This window comes from Eulemur rufifrons, chromosome 9 (assembly GCF_041146395.1).
Source record: "Eulemur rufifrons isolate Redbay chromosome 9, OSU_ERuf_1, whole genome shotgun sequence".
In the NCBI taxonomy this organism is placed as follows: Eukaryota; Metazoa; Chordata; class Mammalia; order Primates; family Lemuridae; genus Eulemur; species Eulemur rufifrons.
The window spans coordinates 56,015,824-56,041,685 of NC_090991.1; the positions used below are offsets into that span (position 1 = coordinate 56,015,824).

The window sequence follows — 25,862 nt, forward strand, 5'->3', positions numbered from 1 at the left end:
ATGTTTATAGCAGCACAATTCACAATTTCAAAGATGTGGAAACAACCCCAGTGCCCATCAACACATGAGTGGCTTAAAAAAATGTACTAATACCTCTTGTATTAACCTAGATGGAACTGGACACCATTCTTCTAAGTGAAGTATCACAAGAATGGGAAAACAAATACCACATATACTCACCATTAAATTGAAACTAATTTATCAACACTTACGTGCACATATGGAAATAACACTCACTGGAAATCAAGTAGGTGGGAGGAGGGAGGAGGTGTTGGGTAAATTCACACCTAACGGGTACAATAACTTTGACTCAGACTGTACAAAAACAATTTATGTAATGAAAACGTTTGTACCCTCATAATATTCTGAAATTAAAAAAAAAAAAAGAAAAAGGTTTCCACATCAATAAGAACAATAATTCAGTGAATTGAAAATCATAAAGTGTTTCAACCTGTAATTCATAATGATATAATTTTAAATCTTTGTTCAGTTTTGAAAGATGGTGACAAACCAAACTCAAGTTTTTTGACTGGTTAATAAAGGGAAAGAATTAAGCATTTATCCTGCCTTTCTTTATAAAATTTACAACAGAGTAACCAAATAGTGGGTGAGGGGAGTTTTCTCATTATACAAGTATTCTCCATAATAAATGAAGAAGAAATTGTAGGATTAAAATGTCACATTAATGAGCTGGGCTATGTGGTTTACTCCTGTAATCCCAGCAATTTGGGAGGCTGAGGTGGGAGGACGGCTTGGGGCTAGGAGTTGGAGACTGTAGTGAACCATGATGTTGCCATTGCACTCCAGCATGGGGGACAGAGCAAGACCCCATCTCTTTAAAAAAAAAAAAAAAAAATCACCCTAATGAATTAATGGACCAATTAAATTACATTAATGTCTGCTAATTAGCATTATAAAAGAACAGTTAGATATCAGAAGTACTTAACACCATCTATGAAGTAGTTTTGCCAGAAAAAATTTAACCTGAATGTGATCAACCCTCCAGAGTGATCTATTTACTGGAAATTCAGAAGACAAGGATTTACTAAAGGATTCCCCAGGGACATAGGTAGAACTGTGGGAAATACTCCAGGCAAATGTAAGGACAAATAGAGAGAGATGTGGATGGAACCTACAAATTAAAAAACAAGAACAAAAACATTAATTGCAGGAACTATCTTTGGAACTTCTGCGTCCCAAGTTATGTCAAAATCAAAAGCTTTTTTAAAAGAGAGACTTAAACATATAAACCAATTGTAATATAGACTAATAGAATATATTGGACTTTATTTCGTTCCTGGTTTAAGTAAACTGTGAAAAAATTATGAGACAATTGGGGAAATCGGGACCAGTGACTGGATATTTGATAAAATTAAGTGATTGTAATTTGCTCTCTTTTTCAAACATGATAATATTGCAGTTATGTTTCTAAAGCATTAAAAAATATATATACAAATGACCACCTAAAATTATCCTTTTATTCATGCTGAAAGTTGAAAGACGTTTTCTGAAAGGTGCTAACGTGACTTGCATAATCTAGCGCAGTGGTCCCCAACATTTTGGCACCAGAGACCGGTTTGGTTTCATGGAAGATAATTTTTCCACAGAAGGCGGGAGGCACCGGAATTGGTTTGTTTGTAAAAAGCTGTATGAAAACTCTATGAATAAAATATTTCAATAGAAAAAAATTAAAAGATTCCAGTGGGCTTTCTAGGACTGGAATAGCCCTTAAATATTTCTTTGCCTCCCATGACCGCCGGAGGTGAGGAGGACGTTTGCTTCTGCTTCCAGGAGAGTGCAGACGGGTGTGAGCCGGGTCCTGCGGCCACCGGGGCGACGGTGCCACGCCCTGTCAGTCCCGTCACGCGGACCCCCCAGGCGCGGTCTCGGTTCCCACAGTGCACATGCGCGGACTTTGTAACACGCTTAGGATTCAGAATCCAACATTTGCACTATGGCCCTGCACGTGATACCAGTACGTTTTTATTAGCTGGCATCAATCCCTAGGGGAAACAATAATTATTTTCGCTTTGTTAGCGGAACCCACCCCGACAGTGCGCGCGCCCGGCGCCCCGCGAAGTCCGCTCTCGGCTCCGGCCGCGCAGACCCGCCGAGCGCGTCGCGCATGCGCAATGCCGCCTCGCGGGGCCTACGTGACACGCCACGAGGGGGCAATGGCGGCTCTGTGCCTGCCGGGCCCAGCGCCCAGGAACCGCCCCGGCTCTTTCCCGCGGGAAAGCCCGCGCGCTCCCCAGCTCCCTCGTTAGTCGCCGCCGCCTGACCCGCGCGATGCGAAACCGGCGCGAGTACCGGCCCCGTGCCCGGCGGCGCCGGACCGCAGCGCCGGGCCCGGCCGCGCTCCACCCCGCACACTTCGATTGGCTCCAGCGCCAGGCTCGCCTCTTTCCGGCGCTCTCATTGGCTTAGACAGAGCTGGTGGGCCGTACCGTCCGCTGCACGTTCCTATTGGCTTGGGGGTGTGGCTTGCTCTATACCGGCGCTCTCATTGGCCGATCTCAGCAGTCGAGGGGTGGGTCCGCGCTGGGGGCCGGGGGAGGACAACAAAGGGCGGTGGGCGGCGGGCCGCAGCGTCCGCGTCTTCTGGTGGTCTTGTCAGGCTCGGCGCCGGCGTCGCGCCCGCCCGCTCCAGATGAAGTGTGAGCACTGCACGCGGAAGGTGGGCGCCACGCGCCTCGGGGCGGCAGGGGCCGGGGGTCGGTGTCCCCGCGGCGGGAAGCCCCGGGTTCCGGCGGAGGGGCGGGCGGCGGGCCGCGCAGGCAGGGCCGCTCCCGGGCGAACCGGGCCGTGCGGCTCGGGCGGCGTCTGGGCTTCGCGCTTCGCACTGCGCCTGTCCCCTTTTCGTGCGCCCTCTCGACGCCTCGGAAACCGAAACATTTAAAAACACACGAAACACCTCCGTTACCGTTCCGGGCCGTCACAGTACGCGGGAAACGCCGCTCTGGACGGGAACTGGCTCCAGCAACTTTCCTGCTAGCGGAGGGTGCGGGAGAGCAGGACGGGCCGCGGGGGGCGCCGGCGGCCCCACGCCTGTCCCTAGACGTGGCAGCGCAGCCTTGCAAGGCACGCGTAGGCACTCGTTATTGCAGAAATTGAGGTGTATCGTAAATGCCGGTCTGTAGCTTGCTCGTTTTTACGTAACTCTCTACAGGAGGCATCTTCTCAGAGCATTTTCTACTGTTTTAGTTCATTCTTTGTAGTGGCTGCGCTCATATTCTAAGGAGCCTTGTGTCCAGGTGAGTCAGACGCCCATTAACCTGTTGGTGGAAGGCCGCAAACAGTAGCGTTATGGACGTGTGTTTGTGACCTTGAGTGCACATGCTTTTATTTTTGTAGGAAAGATTTCTAGCCGTGTGGTCAATTGGTCGGAGTATGTACATTTTTTAAATGGAGAAAGATTAAGAGTTGTTCTTTAATAATGTTTCCTTGTCTTTTTAAGGAATGTAGTAAAAAAACAAAAACTGATGATGAAGAGAATGTGTCGGATGAGGCACCGAGTCCCGCCCAGGAAAATGGAGAGGCAAGTAGACGCTTCAGTTTTGTATCAGCCTAGAGTAAACTGCCGCTGCTGTCTTTTTCCTCTTTGGGGACTCGGGTCACCGTGCATGCTGGCACTCTAAGGAAGACAGAGGAAAGCCAAAGGGCTGACAGCCGTGCAGGACCCTCCAGGGCCGTCACAGGTCTGTCTCAGAACACCCTGGGCCGAGGTGGACTGCACTGGGAGCAAAGAAACAGTGGTGTGATGTTCATACTTTAAGCATTTAGTGGAAAGTTCCGTTCTGCGAAATGGGAATTGAGATAGGTATCTTATTTGTCACTCAAAATTTTATGATTCTGTAAGTTTATTTTTCTAATTGTTTTTATTCCAATTCAGTTCTTGTTTTTAAATTCTTCGTAGCTAGTAGGGATGGTTTGTGTTTATTGGGTATGTACTCTGAGTGTGTCACTGACGAAAGTGCTGTCTCGTTTTATGCTCAGAATGAGCATTTCAGATAAGCACTATCATTATCCCCGTTTTACCAAGAAAAGGATGTGGTGGGGAAAGGTTAAGGTCATTTCCTCCCTTAGAAAGTATTGGCACCAAATTTATAAGTGGAGAATTGCAACACAGGAGAGGCGGGTAACAGATTTTCCCTTTAAGTTCAGTAGTGCTCATGTGGCGTTTGATCAGGCTGGTGCACCCGTGTGTCTGCTCGGCTCTGCGGAGACGAGGCCTCACGGAGCAGCAGGGGCTGAGACAAGCACCCAGAAAGCTGGCCACAGGCAGAAGACAGGTGGGGAGCCCTGGAGCCAGCCGGGGCCAGGGCCCCAGAGTGCCAGGCCCGGGCCCTCCCACACTTGTCCTCTGGTTGCATCACCGTGGACAGATATCTAAGCCCTGTGAGCCCCTGTCGCCTTATCAATGACAGGGAGAGTTGAGCCCTTCCCCACCAGGGCTGTGGAGAGGATGAGATAACAGTGTGCACGGCCCAAGCAGGCGCCCCGCCAGGGTGGTGGTTAGGATGACAGGAGGTGGGGAAGGGTTAGTGGAGGGGGCCCTGGAAGGTGGTGGGAGTGTAGGGCTGGGGCACTGGCACACCAGGCACAGGGAGGGTGTGGACAGATGTGATCTGAGGAGGGTCAGTGGCTCTCGCCAGGTTGATGGCAGTGAAGAGCTATGGAGGCTGTCTGGGCGTGGGGAGAGACTCGGGTGTGTGCTTTAGGGCAAGTGACAAGGGCAACAGACTTGAGCTGGCTGGAGTAGGGGGAGAATCGAAGGAAGCCACTTGGGGGGCAGCTTTGAGGGCCTGGGCAGAGTGTGGCAGGGCCAGGGTGTAGAAGCAGAAGAGAGGGCATGACACAGGTGAGTGTAGTTTTAGCTCCATGGACACTGAGCCTTCTTTAGGATGTTGGTCTGGAGTGTCGGGGAGGAGAGCAGGAAGCACGGCTAGCAGGGGCAGCAGGTGCCGTTGAGGAATAGTGAGGCTGATGGGCTGGATAAAAGGGAAGAGTGTTTCTGCAGAAAGCGCGAGTTTAGGAGGCCGGAGGTAGCTGTGTGAAGGGTGGAAAGGAGCTGACCTGGACCTGAGCCGTGAAGGCTTGCGCAAGGACTGGGTTGTGCACAGCATGCCCCACAGTGAGGCTTGGAAGACGCACTGCTGGTGCAGTGGTGCGGTGTGGTTGTGGGCACCTTGATAGGGACGGGCTGTGGGGGCAGAACTCTGTGCAGCCCCACAGTCTCTAGTAGGCACCACACCCAAGGAGTGGCAGCTCCAACCCCGCCTGGGAGTTTGTTTGAAATGCACACTCTTGGGCCTTGTGCAGACCTTCTGTGTCCCCATCTGTAACAGAACAACATCCTAGGGAAAACAAGTTGCACAGGGACATTGTGTCACGTCTGGGGGTGGGGGGAGGCAGAGGTGATGGCTGGGATCCTGTTCTGGGTGCACTGTGGAAGGAAGGGGCACATCCAGAGCTGTCTCCTGTCAAATCATATTTTAAAGAAAAACAAACACACAGACCATCTGAGGAGTCTTCGTAAATTTGTTGAAATGACTGCAGTAAGCTTCAGTCTTCATGGTTTCATCCACCAGTTGTCTGTTGAGCAGCTTCTGTGTGCGGTACCTGGAGAGTGCTGGGGAGCAGATGGGCCCAGGACAGGGGCACAGCCTCATGGTACCTACGCCGGGAGGGAGGGCAGACACAGGTGAGGGGTGGTGCTTCTTTGGCAGATGTTGTCATATCTCTGCTCAGGGCACTCGAGGGGTGAGCCTGGGGCCCTCTGGAGTGGCAAGAACAGCAAGGACTGGTGTGACTGCGTGTGTGGGACCCGAGGAGGCAGTGAGGCTTGGAGCAGGGTGGGGCACTGGCCAGGCTGAGGCCCGTGTGCAGGGGCTGCTATCGAGGGCTCTGAGCAGAGTAAAGATGTGGTTTATGTGCTAGTGGATCTCTGGGGGCATAGGCCAGTCACGAAGGAGAGAGTGGGGTTCAAGGCTGGATGCCAGGGTTCTATAGTCTCAGTGGCCAGGTGAGCAGAGTCACTCTTGTTGACACGGATGGGGCCGGGGCCGATTTGAGTATCAGCATTTCAGTCTTGGGTGGTTTGAGGATCCTGTTACACATCCGGGTGGAAGCCGGGAGTCAGCAGCGGCTGTGACGTTCTGAACCTCGAGGGAGAGGCCAGGGCTGTGAGCACCACCTGTGGGGCGTGGGGAGCTACAGGGACAGTCAGGGCCTAGTCACAGGCACTGAAGGGGCGGGTGGGGAGGGCCGGGTTCCACTCTTGATTGTCATCTGCATGACTCGTTGGTGTCGTCATCGTGGGCTGGGTCCCATGCTCCTCCGGTTCCTCTGTCACCTGGAGCTGCTCAGAGGCAGATGCTATCTCCCTCCAGCCCCTTGAGCACCAGGCCTGGCCCCTGGTATTGCCTCCAGTGTTGAGTGTGAGCTTTGTATGGCTGGAGAAGCACACTGAAGAGTGTTTGTTGAAGAATCACGCCCGCCATCTTTCTTTTGTAGAAGGGAGAATTCCATAAGTTGGCCGATGCCAAGATATTTCTGAGTGACTGCCTGGCATGTGACAGCTGCCTGACTGCAGAGGAGGGAGTCCAGCTTTCCCAGCAGAATGCCAAGGACTTCTTCCGTGTTCTGAACCTTAATAAGGTGTGGCATCCATGGCACTTGCTGATTTTGGGGATCTGAACTGGGGGAGGCAGGTGGAGATCCAGGTGAGGCCCGTGTTCCTCATGGGCATGGAAGCCTTTGCTCAGACATCAGCACGACATTTCGCCCTTTTCCCTGCATCAGGACATCCTGTACGGTAGTTAACCTTCTTCCAAGCCCCTTTGTCAAGAACAAAACCCTGCAAAGATTCATGCTCCCTTGCCGACGCTCAGGCCGTGGTGGGGGCTGGCACCACCCATCAGGCTCCTGTGGCTTAAGGGGAGGCCTCCGCCTGGCGAGGGCAGGGAGTGTGGCCCAGGTCACGTGGGTGGCACGGTGCCCCAGCTGTGGTGGTCTACCTCCAGAGCATGTTTTCAGAGACGGGGGTGTGTTCTAATGGCCAGGCGAAGACTCTTCAGGAAAGTGTCATCCCAGCCTCCCTTTTCCAGCTCCTCCCTGCAGACCTTCTGCAGGGAACCACCAGGTGTCACCTGCCTCACTGAGACAGGTGACAGGGAAAGAAAGGAAAGACACGGCAGGTGAGGCTGAAAAGCACTTTGTTTTTGGCGCTTTCCCAACCCCCCTCCGGAAGTGAGGGCATCGTACTTTGCCCAGGTATCGGTGCCCTGACCCCCGTGTCAGTGGGTTCCACAGTTGGTGTGGGCACCTCAAGACGTTGGCTCACAGGAACGTCACAGCACAGGGAAAGAGCCAGGCGGACTTCAGTGTTCACCACTCACCCTGTGACGTCCTCCTGGACAAGTTTTCCAGCACCATTTGGGCCACAGTTTCAGATGGAAATATGTGTCTTTCTGTTGTTAGCCTTAATTGTGTCGGGGGCGCCCTTCGTGGCATGCGGTGCCTGGGAGGCCCGTGAGCGAGCAGTGGGCTGCCCGTTAGCATGGTCTGAACCAGGAGACACCCCCTCCCCCGGCAGCCCTGTCCCGACATGCTCGTCCTCCGCCATTCAGGGGACTTAATGGCTTTAGCCATTTTACTGTGTCGAACAGACTTGAGTCGATTATCACACAGCTTGGTTCCCTCTGGGGCACTCTGCAGGACTGCTAGACACCTTAAACGCTGTAGCATCGTAGTTTTTGCCAAAGTGCCCTGAAAGTGCCTCTGTCACTTTGTGCTCCCACGAGCGATGCAGGCAGGTAGCTGTGTCTCGCTACCCTGACCACACTCCACACCAGGCTCACAATTATTTCCCAATCCAGTGGGCAGAAGATGATCCCATTTGCATTTTCCTGCTCATTAGAGAGCTGGAGGTTTTCAATGATGTTTACTGACAATTTATATTGTATCTTATGCTGCTCGTCCAGTCTGCAATTTATGTTTTAGTATGGTGTGAGATTTGAATACAGTCCTTTCCATTTGAACAAGCCAATTGTTCCAGCATCTTCCATTCTTTCTTCGTTGATAGAGACAACAGTTTGAGGATGGAATTATTCGCTCCTTAAAAATTTGTCACAAAAATGTTCTGGGCCTGAAGACTTTAGAAGGCATCTCTGGACACTATTTTAAGGCTTCCTATTGGGTCTCATTTTCTCTAGTTATTTGCATTTATTAATACAATGTTCTTAAAATGGACAAAATTGTCTTAGATCTAGTCTTGTCTCTTTTGAGATGGAGTCTCTGTGTTGCCTGCTTGGAGCACAGTGACTGTTCACAGGTGCGATCGATCACAGCTCACTGCAGCCCTGAACTCCTGGGCTCAGGCAATCCTCCCGCCTCAGCCTCCTGAGTAACTGGGACTACAGGTGCCACCTCCATGCCCGGCTCATGTCTCATTTTTTAATCCTGATTTTTTTCTCCATTTTCCTTAATTATGTTTGCCAGTGTTTGTCTAGTTTATCAGTCTTTGCACAGAACATTTATTACATTGTTCTGAATTTCTCATTACGGTGTCTAACTCTTACTCCATGTATAATCAGCATATATAACGTGATTCTGTTTCTCCTTCTAGAAATGTGATACCTCAAAGCACAAAGTGCTGGTAGTGTCTGTGTGTCCTCAATCTTTGCCTTATTTTGCTGCTAAATTCAATGTCAGTGTAACTGATGCATCCAGAAGGCTCTGTGGCTTCCTCAAAAGTCTCGGTAAGTTGCCTTTTGATGAATTTGTGGATTTATAACTTGAGTTTATAAGTGCCCTTTTCATCTCTAAAGTTCAATTTTAAGGATTCAGGATAAACTCCCACGAGAGTCTCATGGAACATAAAAGGACCTAAAAGGACCTTGCCCCTTATGTCATGAAACCCAGCTTCTGATCATTGGTAGGCAAATGTCGCTGTCCCCTTTGCCCTGTATAGACAGGTGTTTTGTTACAGCTGGGGCTGACCCCTTGACCCCTTCGGGAGCAGGAAGTGACCACCGGCTGCCAGTGTGGACAGGGACACTGGGAGGCTACCACACTGGCCCAGCAGCCTCCGGGTGGCTCCCAGCTCACAGGGGGGCATTTACGTGATACAGAGTCACTTCTGAAATACCTGGTGTTCACTTTCCCAAGAAGCTTTCTGAAGAACAGCGCAGGAAGGGAATGGCTTATGTTCTTGATGTGTGGAGTGAAAAGTGGTGATTTAAGAATATAATCAAAGAACTCAAATGTCAGCACTGGAATATCGCTGCCTAAAATACTGGTGAGAAATGCTGCTGCACCTCTGCTTTTGCCGGGCGGGTGCTGCCCCTAGTGTGGCCAAGGTGCTCGTCTGCTCAGGCGGTGCCTTGTAGCCCTGGACACCCTCCTAGCACAGCACTCAGCACGCACGTCCAGAAAAAGGGAGTGTGAGCCAGTTGCCAGATAAGAGTTTTTATTATTCCACGATGCATTTTTAAAGATGTGGATATGCTGGGAATTGCTAATGACACTTGGAATAAGCATCACCAGGACAGTCTTTCAGTCTGAGAAACAGCCTGTGGCCTTGTTGCTCCTTGGCACTCTTGGTGAGTGGCACTTTCTCAGAGCCTGGTCGATTTGTGCATGATGTGCTACAACAAAAACTAAGTCGCAGCTATGAATGGGATCTTGTTAAACCATTCTTCCTGCTTGTAAACTTAAAACGCGTCAGGTAAGGTTAATTTTACCAAAGATCAAAGTTGTTGAGTGCTATATTTTCTCATGGTGAAAGGCCTTATTTGGGGGTAGCTTTTTTTTTATAGATATATAACTGAATATTACATATTAATAAAGAAAATACATCCACATTGAAACTTATATTTTAAGATAATAATTTAAATTTTATGACATTTCTTTTTAAAAATAACTGGCTGCTTTTAAGATTTATATCAGCTGTGGATTTTAAAGTTACTTGTTTATTATAATTTTTTGTTATAAGTAGAAGCAAGGAAACCATTAATGGTCCTGGTGAGGGCTGATGGGGTTTGGAATCAGTTGTAGCAATGGGGATGAAGGTAAGTGGGTTGATTCCAGATACAGCTTGAATCAGAAACAACAGAACTTGCTGATTAGGTAGGGGAGAGATGGGGGATTTGAGGTTTTGGTTTGTGAAACTATGTACTTAGATGAAAAAAATTAGATGAGAAACAGATTGGGGCTTTTTTGAGTATGTCAAGTTTGAGGTGCAAAGCTCGGTGGGGATGTTGACTTCCAACGTAATGAACTCCCCTGTAAGCTTGAGGGAAGAAGAATTGTGTCCCTTGTCTTTGTTCCCCCAAAGCCTAGCACCACGCCCGATCACATCACACAGTGACTGGTTTTGAGTAGGAGGACGGCTGTTTGTTTCCCAGTGGAAACTCACTGGAGACAGCAACTCCGTATCTGCACAGGAACTAAAAGAAAAGGCTTAGTTGTATCAGGCTTTGACTGTGAAAAATATTTTTGCAGTGGTGTTTTTTTTTTTTTTTTTTGTTATTGTTGTTGAGACAGAGTCTTCCTTTGTTGCCCGGGCTAGAGTGAGTGCCGTGGCGTCAGCCTACCTCACAGCAACCTCAAACTCCTGAGCTCAAGGGATCCTACTGCCTCAGCCTCCCGAGTAGCTGGGACTACAGGCATGCACCACCATGCCTGGCTAATTTTTTTCTACATATATTTTAGTTGGCCAGATAATTTCTTTCTATTTTTAGTAGAGATGGGGGTCTCGCTCTTGCCCAGGCAGGTCTCGAACTCCTGACCTCGAGCGATCCACCCGCCTCTGCCTCCCAGAGTGCTAGGATTACAGGTGTGAGCCACCGCGCCCGGCCTATTTTTGCAGTGTTGAGACTCTCAAGTGAAGGTCACTTTGTAAGTGTAATTTTATGTTGAAGGTGAGCTCAAAGATGTATTAATAAAACAAACCAACCATCTGTGTGGTCTCCCACGAAAGGTGAGGACTCCAGGCGCGTTCGCAGCCACAAAGGCGTGAGACATGCGTGGTCTGCAGCTGGGCCGTGGAGACATTGCGCACCTCAGGTGCAGCAGGCGGGAGCCAACAGCGAATGGAAGCAATTCCTTCTAAAAAGCAACAGAGAAAAAGAGGACCAAGAGTGGAAGGGGGAAAAACGTTTTTATTTAGTCAACATCTTTCAGAGATTTGACACCAGAGTAGAACTAGGTCCTTTGGTTCTTACAATGCTGAGAAGGGTACTGTTCACAGTCACCATCTGTGTCCTGGGTGGTGAAAGTTCAGAGTATCTGTTCCACTTTACTTCAGCCACCTATTGAGAGCCAGAGCTGCCTCAGGTCTGAGTCCCTGCTGCCCCCACTGTCCCTGTGCGAAAGTACTGATGCTTAACTGCAAGTAACAAGGACAGAAGAACTGAAAGGTACAGAGGAGTGGAAGAAAACACCAAAACCTCAGGTCAGAACACATCTCGAACCCTTCCAGAGCAAAGCCTTCCTCTGTCACCGTCCTCCCTGGCCTCCGTTCCCCTGCAGTTCACCCCACAGGACTCTGGCCACAGCCACGTGACAGACCTGGGCCTGAGGGGGAAGGATCGTGCACCCACGCTCCTCTCTGGGTGGACATGACAGCCAAGGATATAAGGAGCCGGGGCAGGATGGACGGCCGTTCCCGACAGCGTAGCTCCTTCGGCCAGCTGTGTAGTTCCTCCAGGGCAGCTGTGCTCACCTGGACCTCGCCCTCCTGAGACGTGCTTTCGCCAGAGAGCACAGCTGCACACCGGGCCCGGCCCAGCCCAGAAACTCAGTCTCTGCAGCCCTTGCAAGCTCTCCACTGGCTCTAACGTAATCATTGAAAGTATATTTGCCTTGGGCTTATTGACCAACATTAAGAAACGTACGTTAAGAAAAAGATAGTTAAAAAGCAACGTAAAAATTGAGACCATCACAAAGCTATGTCTCTCTACTGTACCCACCTACTTTGAAGATGTCAAGGACCATCACAGATTGGAATTTGCCAGTGAATTGGAGAGAAATGCTGTAGGCACCTTTATGATAGATAATCCATTGATTTACATGGAGTACAATAACTTGGAGTTTATATTAACAGATGTAGAGAGAGAAATGAGAGACAACATACATACTTTATTGTGAGAAGTGATACATGCTTATTGTTTTTTTTTTTTTTTTTTTTTGAGACAGAGTCTCACTCTGTTGCCCGGGCTAGAGTGAGTGCCGTGGCGTCAGTCTAGCTCACAGCAACCTCAAACTCCTGGGCTTAAGCGATCCTACTGCCTCAGCCTCCCGAGTAGCTAGGACTACAGGCATGCGCCACCATGCCCGGCTAATTTTTTGTATATATATATTTTAGTTGTCCATATAATTTCTTTCTATTTTTAGTAGAGACGGGGTCTCACTCTTGTTCAGGCTGCTTATTGTTTTTTAAAACAAAAAAATGGGCCAGGCTTAGTGGCTCACACCTGTAATCCTAGCACTCTGGAAGGCTGAGGTGGGAGGATCACTTGAGCTCAGGAGCTCAAGACCAGCCTGAGCAAGAGCGAGACCCTGTCTCTATTAAAAATAGAAAAAATTAGCTGGGCATGGTGGCTCACACCTGCAGTCCCAGCTGCTGGGGAGGCTGAGGCAGTAGGATTGCTTGAGCCCAGGAGTTTGAGGTTGCTGTGAGCTAGGCTGATGCCATGGCAGTCTAGCCCAGGTGACAGAGTGAGACTCTGTCTCAAAAATATAACAATAAAAAACTAAAAATGGCCGGGCGCGGTGGCTCATGCCTGTAATCCTAGCACTCTGGGAAGCCAAGGTGGGCAGATTGTTTGAGCTCAGGAGTTAGAGACCAGCCTGAGCAAGAGCGAGACCCCGTCTCTACTAAAAATAGAAAGAAATTTAGAAAGAAATTATATGGACAGCTAAAAATATATACAGAAAAAATTAGCCGAGCATGGTGGCGCATGCCTGTAGTCCCAGCTACTTGGGAGGCTGAGGCAGGAGGATCGCTTGAGCCCAGGAGTTTGAGGTTGCTGTGAGCTAGGCTGACGCCACGGCACTCAGTCTACCCTGGGCAACAGAGTGAGACTCTGTCTCAAAAAAAAAAGTAAAAATGAAACACACTGTCCTGAGATTATGCCATTAGTGATAGGAAAGAATCAAGACTGATTTTGGTATCTCAGGGAGAAATGCCATAGAATCTATTCTTTAAGTTTGTCTCTTAAACATAAGAAACCAAAAATGAGTAAGAGGGAGGAAGTAGATCTAGATTCTAGTAGGATCTCGAAGTAGATCTCATGATGTGACGAGAAGCTGAGTGTGCCCTTCTCTCCCACAGGGGTACACTATGTGTTTGATACGACGATAGCTGCGGATTTTAGTATCCTCGAGAGTCAAAAAGAATTTGTGCGTCGCTATCACCAGCACAGCGAGGAGGCGCGTGCCCTGCCCATGCTGACCTCCGCCTGTCCTGGTGAGACCCCCAACGGCGTCTCCGTTGCCCTGGGCGCCAGTCACAGGAGGGCCTGCCCTCGCTCCGTGAGGCCGGAGGTCGGCAGGCCCGTCCCACTCAGCCTCTGTAGACCGAGAGGAAAGACTTTGGCCTGATGCACAGTTTTTATATCAAAGTATTTATTAAATGTGGGTAGTTTGGGGGGACCTGACAGGTGAGTGTTAATTTCTTATTTTTGTTTATCCATGTTTTTCAAGTTTTTGAGATAAGCATATTATATATTAAGAGAAATCTGGCCGGGCGAGGTGGCTCACGCTTGTAATCCTAGCACTCTGGGAGGCCGAGGTGGGTGGATCGTTTGAGCTCAGTAGCTCGAGACCAGCCTGAGCAAGAGTGAGACCCTGTCTCTACTAAAAATAGAAGAAATTAGCTAGACAACTAAAAATACATAGAAAAAATTAGCCGGGCATGGTGGCGCATGCCTGTACTCCCAGCTACTCAGGAGGCTGAGGCAGAAGGATCGCTTGAGCCCAGGAGTTTGAGGTTGCTGTGAGCCAGGCTGACGCCACGGCACTCTAGCCCGGGCAACATAGTGAGACTCTGTTTCAAAAAAAAAAAAAAAGAGAGAGAAATCTGTTTTCAAATATATGACATATTCCAGACATCCAAATAATTATAGATAATAAAATGGCAAACATTTATGTATCCTTTGCCAGCTTAACTAAAAATTACAGAATAAAAAATTACATTGATACTCAGATTCTATCAGGGAACCTTTATTAAACCACTGTTTAATTAGTCTTAGGATAACAAGTTGGTGTCTGAGGTATAGAAAAGATTTATCATGGACTTTTCAATTCTGGAAAAATGTAAAGTTGGGATGAAGACATTTTTTTAAGAAGATGCATACGGAGGAAGGAAGGAATTGCTTGCTATACTGGCAAATAGCATTTAGTCAAAAATTACTCTGAATACATCAGGTCTGTGAAAGCATAGGAGAGCTACACGGTGTATTGCCCTGTGTAATTTTTAGGGTTTAGTTCACGTTTCAGTTCTCAGTTTATCTCCCTGCCCATCATGGTTTCAGATTTTTCTAGCATTTTACATGTCAGCTTTCAATCATTAGGATTATGATTTAATAAAATGCAATGTTGACATCATGGCTGCTTAGCATTTGGAAACTCTGTCCATTACCACAGTTCTAAAGAGACTCAGCATCTGCTCAGTAGGCTGTGCTGGTTGACGTTACCTGAGCCATGTCTGTCACCGACAGCCCACAGCCTGCTGTGATCTGCTCAGCTACGGGAGAGGGGGGTGTCAGTGACTTGGTTCAGGTGTCTGGTTTGTTCTAGAATAGTGGTTCACAGAGTCAGTATCAAAGGGCTAAGGATAAACCATCTGACTCTAAGTATGGACTGCGGCTCGGTTGTGGGTGTCAGATTCAGCTCTTCCATCAGTCCAGGTGTTTTCACAGGTGTAGAGAGTTCCCTTCCATGAGCCCCGTGCTCTCCTTTGGGGCTGTCATGTGATGCCACACGCGGCTTCGTAGCACCAGTCACTATCGCTTGGTTCCACCTCCACCCCAGGAGGATGAAGCATAAGATGAGCCAGAAGTAAGACCTGGGCTCCTGGAACCGCAGTTTCCCACCTGGGCCCACAGTTCCCGGCATCGGGCAGAGCGGGAATTCCTGCTGTCCGCCCCAGCAGACAGGGGCACCTGTGGACCTCCTCGTGGGAGGCCCTGTGCCGTGAGCCTAGAATGAAACTCTCAGCTCACTGTGGAGCACTGGCACTGCAGCGTGGTGACTTGTGTGGAAACTGTGGCCCTGCCCGTGGCAGTGAGAGCCGTGCTGGCCGGGGACCGGCGTTGCTGAGGAGAGAAGTGTGTCCAGAACCCTTTGTCCTCCCCAGCCATCTGCTGTGCACCAGCCTCTTGCTTTCCGTCCTAGGTTGAAATTTGCCACATTTAATGGTCTCACTTAGCCGTTCAGGGCTGTTTACTTGTAGGTTTGGAGTTTCTAGAAAGTTCTTAATGATGCATTTTCCTCCTGGAGATCTTTATACCTAAGTGTGTCAAAACTATAACTATTGTTGAGGTTTATACCAACTCTCAAATTCAAGGAGATGATTCAGTGAGATCTTGTTTAAAATTAAACCTTTTCTATAATTTGGCATGGACAATTTAAGGAAATTTAGGCAACGCCGAGGTCAGCTGATTTCACTTGGTACAGAGAGCCGGGGCTTGGGTGGTCGTGTGCTGGCTCTGTGAAAATGGCTTCCTAATGTGGGTCCCTGGCATCCACAGTGGGCCCGAGAGCGGGGCAGGAAGCGGGGAGCAGGGCCACCATCTCCCGCAGCTGCCGCCTTGGGGCTAACCAAAGGGCCTGGCCTGGAACATGCCGTTTGGAGCCGTCTGGCCTGGGCCCTGTTCTCACAAGCAGGCATGCCACCCTGCCAGGCTTACCTCGAGCAGGCCCCCACAGAGGGATCGGAGATGTTTAAGTTTCTCAGCTTCTAGACGGCTCTGATGCCTTGCAAGGCTGAGATCCTGTGCTTGTCCCCTGCCCCCGCTAGTTAGGCAGAGTCACGGGAAGTCATCTCTTTGATCCCAGGGCAGAATCTGGGGAGAGGCTGAGCACCTCAGTCCAGCCCACTTTGTTCTTCTCGTGACTTTACGAGAGGTCGCTCTGAGAAGAGGTGGGCGAGTATTTTCTGACAGGGAAAGTCACCAGAACCCATCAGGGGGAAGTGGGTGCTTCTGTCAGCACTTCTCCTTCATTTTGAAGGGCAGGGTCTCCGTGGGAGCCAGCAGGGCCTGACCAGGGCCCAGGACCAGCATCTCTGTCCACGGCAGGTGCTCAGAATGAAATCGTATCAGAGGCGTCCTCAGGAGAAACTAACCTCTCTAGCTGTAGGTAGGCTTCAAACACGAGGGTCACTGTGAGCCCTGAGGATCCAGCCTCCCTCTCGCTGCAGCCTGGACTTCCCTGCCTGGCCCTGCCTGGCCCGCCACAGCGGCCGGGAGCCATCCTGCTCAGGTCCCGGCTCTGACCTCCCTGGTGTCTCACCTGGTCTCACGCAGTGCCAGAGGTTTGCAAAGCCTTTGCCTCAGCACACAGCGAGCTCCTCCGTGACGTGCCTGAGAGTCGCGTCCTGGCATTGTTGGCATTTGTGCTGTGAGATCAGAGAGGGTGTGGCTCCTTGGCCTGCCAAATGCTCTGATTAGTAAATGGTTTTATCTCTTTCGGTGAAAGATGCAGCGTGCATGTGGCAGGTTTGAAGTGTGCAGAGGCTGGGGTTAGGGGTTCCTAACCCTCTCGGTGGCAGCACATCTCTCGGTGGTGTCTGTCTCTGTAGGCGTTTCCTGGGCACACAGGCACACATGTGGGTGACACCTGTTTGAGATTTCCATTGTTCAGATGTGATTGTCCATTCTGACGGGGGTCCCTGGGCTCCTCTCACCCTCCGGGAGACCTTCTCTGCCAGGAGTGGGCAGGGGAGGCTGGCTGCCCCCAGGGGTGACCCAGCCCCACTCAAGAGCAGGTGGTTTGTCTCGGGCTTCTGCCCTGCCCGTGCTGTGGTGCTGTCATGTGTGCACGTGCGTGAGTGTGACGGTGGGGACAGGGCCTCACGTTGGAGCTGCCAGGTCAGCAGGTTTCACCAGAACTCCCTCCACCTATTCTCGCAGGCTGTGCCCCGCAAGGGAGAGGAGCTGGCCACGGCCCCTGCAGGGGTGTGGTCAGCTGACCTCTGACTTGTGTCCACCCCGGGAAGCCAGGGCGGCAGCGCAGTGCCCCAGACAGGGTGGTTTGGCGGGAATCAGTGACTCAAAGGAGAAATGCCCAGAACAGTCCTGGGTTCCTAGCGAGCGCAGTGCAGGTTTCCATGTTTATTGTTATCATCTGGGGAATATAAATTTCTTATGCTTTGTTGCTTTGAAAGTTACGCAGCTGTCAGGCTGTGAATTTCCAGTGGGCTGGTAAAGTCCAGTCCACATTGTGGCCACCTGTCCTGGCAGGGAGAACCGACTCGGTGGGTGGACCTCTCGTGCAGCTCGGGTCGCTCGCTGCTCCTGCTGCCCCTCGGAGCTCGTTCTTGCCCCTTGGGCGCCTGTCACCCTGACTGTCACCTTCCTCCTCTTGGGTCCTTTTCTGCCCGAGTCTGGCAGGGACGCTCCTGTCTGTAGCAGCTCCCGTCCTCCAGCCCAAGCCACAGGCCGGGTGGAGGAGGAGGTTTGGGGGAGGCCGTCTGCTGCGGATTCTAAAGGGGAGGGGGCCTGGCTGCACCCTGGGGGTGGGGCCGCAGCACTCAGAGCCCCAGCACGAGGCAGGACAGCACTGACCTCACAAGTCCCTTCTCTCCCCAGGCTGGGTCCGGTACGCGGAGCGGGTGCTGGGCCGCCCTGTCACCCCCCACCTCTGCACTGCCAAGTCCCCCCAGCAGGTCATGGGCTCTTTGGTGAAAGATTATTTCGCCCGACAGCAGGTAAGTGGAGACGAGCTGCTGGCACGTGGTGCAGGGGCTGGGTGGGGCGGGCAAGGGGTGCCGTGGCTGGGGGGCGGCAGTTCCGCCACACGTCCGGGTGGTCACAGCTCCCTAGGCGAGCATGAGGGAAGCTGTGGCCTCAGGCCCCATCTGCCGCGCTGTGTCCTGCCGGTGTCCAGCTCTGTGCCTTTCCTTCTTGCGTGATCTCTTCCTTTCCCCTAACCTTCCCTGTGGCATCTGGGGCTCTCCTGGGTGGAGGGTGGGCCGGGGAGAAACACTGCCCCCCTGCTGAGAGGCCCCAGCCTCGCCCACTGCGGAGCTGCCGGCCTGCTTCTCAGACACCTCACCAGGGAGGCCGTGGGCTGTGCCAAAGGCCGAGGGCCACTGTCACTCGGGAGCCAGGCCTGGCCTCTGCTAGCCTTTCCCTCGGGGCCTCCACCAGCCCCCGGGGCCTCCCAGAACTCCCTGCGCCCTCAAAGGGGCCTCTCTGTGGTTGGTTCTCCGTCCCTGGCAAGCCCCCCCACCCTTCTCCATCAGCCTTTAAGCCCCTCGGGACTGGTGAGTCAGCTGCTGTGGCAATAGAGGACTTTCAAATGCTGGCACCCACCCTGGAGGGGCACACACACTTGTGGCGTTGTTATTTCAGCAGTAGGGGATGTTTTCTTTCTACCTGGTTTGCTCATAAAATCAACACAGTTGGCAAATTATGAACATGACATCGGGATGTGTGTCCCCCATAGGTGGGACAGAAAGCGAGCTGTGGGACTTTGTACCCCTTCCCTACCCTGCCCCCACCTGTCGGGGGAAATCCACGTGTCTCTCAGTCTTCTGAGTGGTCCTCCCCCGGCTCGAGCCCGGAGCCCCGGTCCTGCAGGTGCTGCCGAGGGGCAGCCAAGCCGCAGAGCCCCGGCCCCTGGCCACACCTTGCCTGACCGCCTGAGTAGGGCCTTTCCACCTAGACTGCACCCGAGGGTCACTCGGCGGCCACCAGCTCCTGGCTTTGCCGCCGGTTCTGGCTCAGCTGTGGGCAGGTCCCGGGAGAGGGGCAGCTTTAGGAAAGTCTGGACAAACAGGCGTCCAGCATAGTTCCACTGGCTGGCGTTTACCTGTCCTATCCCTGCGTGCCACGTCCAGGAGGAGCAGGCTCAGCTCTCCCTGTTCTTCTAGGGAGGCTGCGCAGGCTGTTGGCCTTGTTGGTGGGCTGGACTCCGTCTGGGTGCGGCGGCCGGGGTGCGGGCTGGTGCTGTGCTTGGTGGAGCTGGAGAGGGACAGGGACCAGCTGTGGCTGCAGCTGGCGACAGTCTCTGTCCCTTGTGCTTTGGGCGCCAGCTGTACGCTGCCATGGTCACCTCTCCACCAGCCTAAATGTGGGATGTCCCTCCTCCACAGAACCTGTCTCCAGAGAAGATCTTCCATGTCATCGTGGCCCCTTGCTATGACAGGAAGCTGGAGGCCCTTCGAGAAGGCCTTTCCTCTGCCTCACACAGTTCTCGGGGTGCTGACTGTGTGTTAACGTCAGGTGAGAGGGGGCTGGGGCACGTCTGCACACTGAGCCGTCTCGGTGCCTGTCACTGGTCACCATGGTCTGGTCACCCTCTGAAGTCACTGGCCACTCGGCATCTCGGGATTTAATTGTGTGAAAGTGGAGAGAAGGGTAGCGTTGGGTCCAGTGTCCCATCTCCTCTGCCTCTCCCGTGGGAGGAGTTAGGTCTCCGGGGAACCGCCCGGGCAGCGCGGCCTGTCATTCTACCTTGCAGTGCACCTGACGCACTTCCCCCTCGGTAGGGCAAGTCGTGTGCAGCCCTGGCAGGCCTCCTGCTAACACTTGTCAGGTGTCCCGGCAGGAGACCGGCACAGGTTCTGCGTGTGCTGAACATGGGAATCGTTTCCTGGAGTTGTGCAGGGAGCTCAAAGACTTTGTTAAAATTCCACTGGATCTGTTTTAACTGGGCTCTGAAAACGGGTCTCCCCCCAGGTGTTAGGGTCAAGGTAGGTTAGGCAGAGTGGCTGGCTCTTGGGACAACCTTTAAGGGCTCTGATTCCCTTCACGGCCCCCGGGCCTCAAATCCTAGCACGAAGGTGCCCCCCCCAGAGGTCGGTCTCTGCCCCATGGGCGCAGACTCCCTGCGGGCAGTGCGGCCCTTCACTCCCTGAGCGTGGTGAGAACCACACCCAGGTTCCTACGATAAACTCTGCTCTCACACGTGCTAAGAGACTCAATTTTTCTATCAAGGGTTTTTCAGGAGCCCTTGGGTGAAAGGAAATGCAGAATCAGTTCTGGTTTGCAGCTGGTGTCACTGCAGAATAGCTGAACATCACACAGATGCAGCCAGTGCACTTTTGGTCATTCGATCCGTGTGAGCTTGTTACACGCACACATTTCCATCCGGGCAAGAAAGACAGTTTTCCCCGTGGAAACACAGTCAAGGGGGTATTGGTCTTTGGTACAATCCTCAGTTCAGGAGCAGGAGGAGGAGAGTGAATGTCTCCTCTAATGTTTTATCAGTGTTTTCACTTAATTAGCGTGGCTTTGCCTCGAGCTGGGCTCCTGCTATGGTGAGGATTTCAGAGCAGGGAGGGAACCGGTCACTGGTGTCAAATTTCCTGGGGGAGGAAAGTGTGGTGTCCCAGTGGTGTGGGCCATTGGTGGCCTTTGACTGTGCTTCATACCACTTGTTTGCCTGTAGGTGAAATTGCTCAAATAATGGAGCAAAGTGACCTCTCAGTGCAAGATGCCACCGTCGACACTCTGTAAGTGGCTTCTGTGGGGAGGGTCCACTGGTGGGCAGGGCCACCTCCCATCCCAGGGCTGTCCTGCTCTCTGACAAAGCCGTGCAAGGCGCTGAGGCGTGGTCCCCCCCACAGCCCTCAGCCACCTTTCTGGCTGTTGACTTGGACAGCGCAGAACCCTGGAATGCCGTTCTCCAGGGAGTCGGGGGCTGGGTGGGCGGAGGAGAGGCACAAACCGCTGTGTTCCCGCTGAGGCAGAGCTGCACGTGTGTGTACCAACGCCCGCCCTCCTGCGTGTCACCTGCCCCTGACAGTCTGTGTTGCCTCCGGGGACATGGAGCAGCTCCCCCAGGTCCCTGTGCACCAAGAGCAGCAGGCTGGATTCTGCTGTGAGCGGCCACCTGGTGCCCAGCAAGGCCTGCAGCGCTGCCGTGTCCCAGGCGCTGGGCCGAGAGTGCCATGGAGACCAGTGGCTCGTGTCCCCTCCAAAGCTCCATGACCCAGTTGCTACATTTGTGCCCCTTCTGTTGTGGAAGGTGGGACTGAAGTTTAGAGATTTTTTTTTTTTTTTTTTTTTTTTTGAGACAGAGTCTCACTCTGTTGCCCAGGCTAGAGTGAGTGCCGTGGCGTCAGCCTAGCTCACAGCAACCTCAAACTCCTGAGCTCAAGGGATCCTCCTGTCTCAGCCTCCCGAGTAGCTGGGACTACAGGCATGCGCCACCATGCCCGGCTAATTTTTTCTATATATATTTTTAGCTGTCCATATAATTTCTTTCTATTTTTAGTAGAGGTGGGGTCTCGCTCTTGCTCAGGCTGGTCTCGAACTCCTGAGCTCAAACGATCCGCCCACCTCGGCCTCCCAGAGTGCTAGGATTACAGGCGTGAGCCACCGCGCCCGGCCTTGAAGTTTAGAGATTTTAAGAAACTCTTCTCAGGCCTGGGGTGGCCCAGGGTCCTCATGGTGGCCCAGGTGTGGGCAGGGAGGCCTTCCCTGGTCACCCTCAGATTCCCAGTTCCTGGGGCGGCCCTGGGTCCCAGGCCCTTTGTCTGGCTTCACTCTTGCTGTCCTTTTGCATCACACTAACGAGGGACTCGTCTTTTCTCTGCCTGGTGAGGTTTGGAGACTTGAAGGAGGAGAAGGTGACGCGCCACGACGGAGCCAGCTCGGACGGGCACCTGGCGCACGTCTTCAGACACGCGGCCAAGGAGCTGTTCAATGAGGACGTGGGGGAAGTCACCTACCGAGCCCTGAGGTGTGGCCGTGCGCAGGCCATGCCTGTGTGTGTCGCTGTTCTGTGTAGAGTTTACAGGGTCAAAATCAGAAGGCCTTTTTTGAGTTTATTCAGACTTTTTAATTTTGCTGAAATTCCAAACTTAGAAAATGATCCTTAAGTCACAGATAAAGGACTTGACAGACGAAAGCCCGTTTTGTTCATTTTGTAGAAACAAAGACTTCCAAGAGGTCACCCTTGAAAAGAACGGGGAGGTTTTGCTACGCTTTGCTGCTGCGTACGGCTTTCGGAACATCCAGAACATGGTCCTGAAGCTTAAGAAGGGCGCGCTGCCCTACCACTTCGTGGAGGTCCTCGCGTGCCCCGGAGGTAGGATGCCAAGAGCAGCCGCCGGGCAGGCGGCCCTCACCGGCCCCCAGAGTCTCGCTCGGGCAGCTCAGCAGGGGTGCACTGTGCCCTGCAGCCTGTGCTGGGACATTCTGGGCCCTGTGGGTCCCACTCCTTCCCACACACCCACGTAGCGTGAAGAGAGGGCCGTGCCCCATGGGAGGACCCACGGGGCACCAGGTGAAAGAGTCGGCCGGTACGGAGAACACACGACGGGTCGAGGCACATGGGAGCCGAGGATGAGCTGGGTCGGTCCTGGAGTGAGGGGAGACCAGAGTGTGAGGGGGGAGGAGGGGTACCGGCCCGTGGCTCAGGGGTCCCGTGCTGTGGGTGGGAGGACAGAGCCTGGGTGGTTGTGATCATCCCGGCAGGTGAGGAGGATACCCCAGACTCGGGGAGAGGAGTGAGGGGCCCATGAGCGGGGTCCAGAGCCGGGGGGCAGCCGTGGTGGTCCGTCTGCACCCCGGTGGGGACGGGGCTGTCTGCCATCCTGACTGGACACCGTGAGATTCTCGAGGGTCGATGCCAGGTGCGAGTCCAGAGGCTCCGTGATGGGCAGACGGACAAGGTGTGAAGCCACAGCAGAAGAGGCGCCTGTGAAGGGCGTGAGTGGCTGGAGGCCCCGCCCTAGTGTCCTTTGACACATGAGGGAGGAGGGGCCCAGGCTGGGAAGAGAAGGCAGGGACCAGCGGCACTGGCCCTTGGGGAGGGCAGGTCCTGCCGCTGGGCTGAGGGACAGCAGGAGGCGGGGCTGGAGGTCTGGGAGAGAGAAGGTGGAAGCCAGGAGGTCACCCACTGGTGCCGTTCTGGAACCAGTGGGTAGTGAGGTTTAACAAGGGTGGAAATTTGCTCAGAATCTTTTTTGTTTATGTTTTTGTTTTGCTTTGTTTGGCTGTTTGTTTTTTAAAGAGACAAGGTCTATAGTAGGGTCTCAGTCTGTCACCCAGGATGGAATACAGTGGTGTTGTCATAGCTCACTGAAGACTCAAAGTCCTGGGCACAAATGATCCTTCTGTCTCAGCCTCCCAGGTAGTTAGGACTATAGGCATGTGCCACTATGACTATTTAATTTTAATTTTTTTTTTTTAGAGATGGGGTCTTGCTATGTTGTCCAGGCTGGTCTCAAACTCCTGGCCTCAGGGGATCCTCCCACCCTCAGCTCCCAAAGTGCTGGGATTACAGGCACGAGCCACCACATCTGGCCAGTTTCATGGAAGACAGTTTTCCCACGAGGGGGTGTTGGGGGGCAGGAGGCAGAGCTCAGGCGGTGATGCGAGTGATGGGGAGCAGATGTAAATACAGATGAAGCTTCACTCGCTCGCCTGCCGCACACCTCTTGCTGTGCAGGGGCCTCCCCCGCATTCTTAAGTACAATGGAAGATAATTTTTCCATGGGTCGGGGGCTGAGGCTGTGGTGGAGCTTTTCCGCCTGGTCCCTAACAGGCCACAGACCAGGGTTTGGGGACCACAGCTGTAGATCATTTTGGGTAGTATGGACATTTTAACAGTGTTGATTCTACCGATCCATGAGCATGATGTCTTTTGCATTTGTCTGTGTCGTCTGTGATTTCCTTCCTCAGTGTTTCATAGTTCTCTTTGTATAGATCTTTCACCTCCTTGGTTAAGTATATTCTGAGGTATTTTATTTTCTTTGTTGCTATGTGAATGATACTAAGTCTTTGATTTGACCCTCAGCCTGACTGTTGGCGTGTAGGAATGCTGCTGACTTTGTAACCTGAGACTTTGCTGAATCTATCAATTCTAGGAGTCTCTTGGTAAAGTCTTTGGGGTTTTCTAGATATAAGATCATATTGTCAGCTCAGGTGAATTTTTATGCTACTAATCATGGCATCATCTAGCACATTTGACAGTAAATAGTCCAATATGCAGCAGACAGGTTTTTATTCAGATTGCTTCTGTGTATGTCTTTCAGGTTGCTTAAACGGCAGAGGCCAAGCCCAGAGCCGGGACGGCCGTGTGGACAAGGCCCTGCTGCGGCAGATGGAAGGCATCTACTCCGACATCCCCGTGCGGCCCCCGGAGACCAGCGCGCACGTGCAGGAGCTGTACCAGCAGTGGCTTGAGGGGCTTGACTCCCCCAAAGCCCAGGAGACGCTGCACACCAGGTTCCAGAGCCCCGAGCTCTGCGCACACGGCCCGGACATCAGGTGGTAACGAGCCCGGGAGGCGTTGCTGTCGGGCCAGGGCTGCACTGCGTGGGCAGAGGGGCTGCTCTGGGTGTGGAGTATTAAAGACACAGAAGACAACTCGGTGGGTGACCTTGGTTTCTCAGAGATCCGTGCTACATTGTCATCAGAGGCCCCTCATGCAGTTCCAAGTGGTGCTGTCCTCGTCACTTGTGTGGGATTGGAATGTTTTAACGTGAGAGAAGGAGTTCCCCAACCTAAGTATCTTTTTATCCTAAGATTGTGGAAAAAAATCCCAAAGAGTGAGAACAGAGATAGAGTACTGTTTTTTAGGTTTTAAAAAATATCCAAAAAGTGTCCGGTGAGGAGCCAAGGCCCCCAGAGGTCGAGTGACATGGACGTGAGGGCAGGGCCCAGGGACACCGTCAGCCTCGGGCCTCCAGGGCACGGTCCTGGCTTCGCTGTCCTTTTTGGGTCTTATTTTTACCCACTGTGTTGCCCTTGTAAAGGTTTTGCCAGAATGGATAAACAGCCAACTTTTAGAATCAAGAGACTCGTAATACAAATCTGGATTTCCAGCTTTTCTTATAAAAAATCATAAGTTTTGGCAGCACTAGGCCATATTCCTCACATTCCTCACTCTTCCAGAAAGCGCAGCCGCCACCCCTGGTCCACAGTAAGGACCCAGGGGCACTGGTGACTTTGGCCCCAACTGCAACATGCACGTCCTTCTGAGCTGGACTCAGAAAGGCCTAGCAGGGGCGACAAGTGTCACAGACGGTGCAGACCCGGGAATGCTGCCCGCCAGGCTCCCCCCAGTGCCGTCGGGATTGGAGCTGGGAGTGGCCAGGCCCTGCTGGCCCTGGGGCAGGCGAGAGCTTTCCAAGCGTTGGCCTACTCTGAGCACTTTCCTGCTGTCCTCAGGTAGGATTTTCTTCTTGCACAAGTGGACCTGCTCCATCCGCTCACTCTGCCAGGCCTCTGCCTGGTGGCGGGTTCCAGCCCTGCGCCGCACTGCTGGTGGGAGCTCGCTTAAAAAGAGAGGAGAAGGCGGTTAATCCACAAAGGGCTGACAACCCCCTGGAAGTCCAGAGTGGTGAAACCGCACTAGGTTCTTCCGGGGAAGGTGAAGTAAGGCGGCCTGACGGGCCAGGGTCAGCTTTACGGAGACCTCAGATTTGGTCAGCGTGAGTGGCGACGTCGCTGACCCTCAGTGTGACAAAGCCCTGCACCTTGTTCACGTGCTGTACCTACGTACCTGTCTGGTGGAAAATTAGATAAGTCATGTATTTTTTTTTTGCTTTCAATGTATACACATTTGGGTTTCCATCCTCAAGTAGCTGATTGCAGAATGAACAGTGTAGTGTCCGAGTGCAGAGCACTGAGTGACCAGATGTTCTCCCTAGCTGCGGCACGTCCCTTTCCACT

At 52.5% G+C, this 25,862-nt stretch overlaps 1 protein-coding gene across 1 annotated transcript; it reads left to right on the forward strand.

Moving 5' to 3' along the window:
* The first annotated feature begins 2,566 nt into the window (after positions 1 to 2,566).
* On the forward strand, positions 2,567 to 24,569 carry NARF (nuclear prelamin A recognition factor). The gene is made up of 11 exons (XM_069481826.1): positions 2,567 to 2,677; positions 3,458 to 3,538; positions 6,517 to 6,660; positions 8,630 to 8,762; positions 13,340 to 13,474; positions 17,820 to 17,938; positions 19,328 to 19,457; positions 20,626 to 20,689; positions 21,784 to 21,921; positions 22,112 to 22,269; positions 24,221 to 24,569. Exons 1-11 carry the CDS (start codon positions 2,651 to 2,653, stop codon positions 24,460 to 24,462), a joined length of 1,371 nt encoding a protein of 456 aa, XP_069337927.1. The 5' UTR covers positions 2,567 to 2,650; the 3' UTR covers positions 24,463 to 24,569.
* Positions 24,570 to 25,862: the final 1,293 nt, after the last annotated feature.

Excerpts from the sequence above, each read along its gene's own strand:
- NARF (XM_069481826.1), top strand. The coding sequence starts at position 2,651 with ATGAAGTGTGAGCACTGCACGCGGAAG. Across the intron at positions 2,678-3,457 it reads GTGAGCACTGCACGCGGAAG|GAATGTAGTAAAAAAACAAA; the intron begins GTGGGCGCCACG and ends TGTCTTTTTAAG. Across the intron at positions 19,458-20,625 it reads TGACTGTGTGTTAACGTCAG|GTGAAATTGCTCAAATAATG; the intron begins GTGAGAGGGGGC and ends GTTTGCCTGTAG.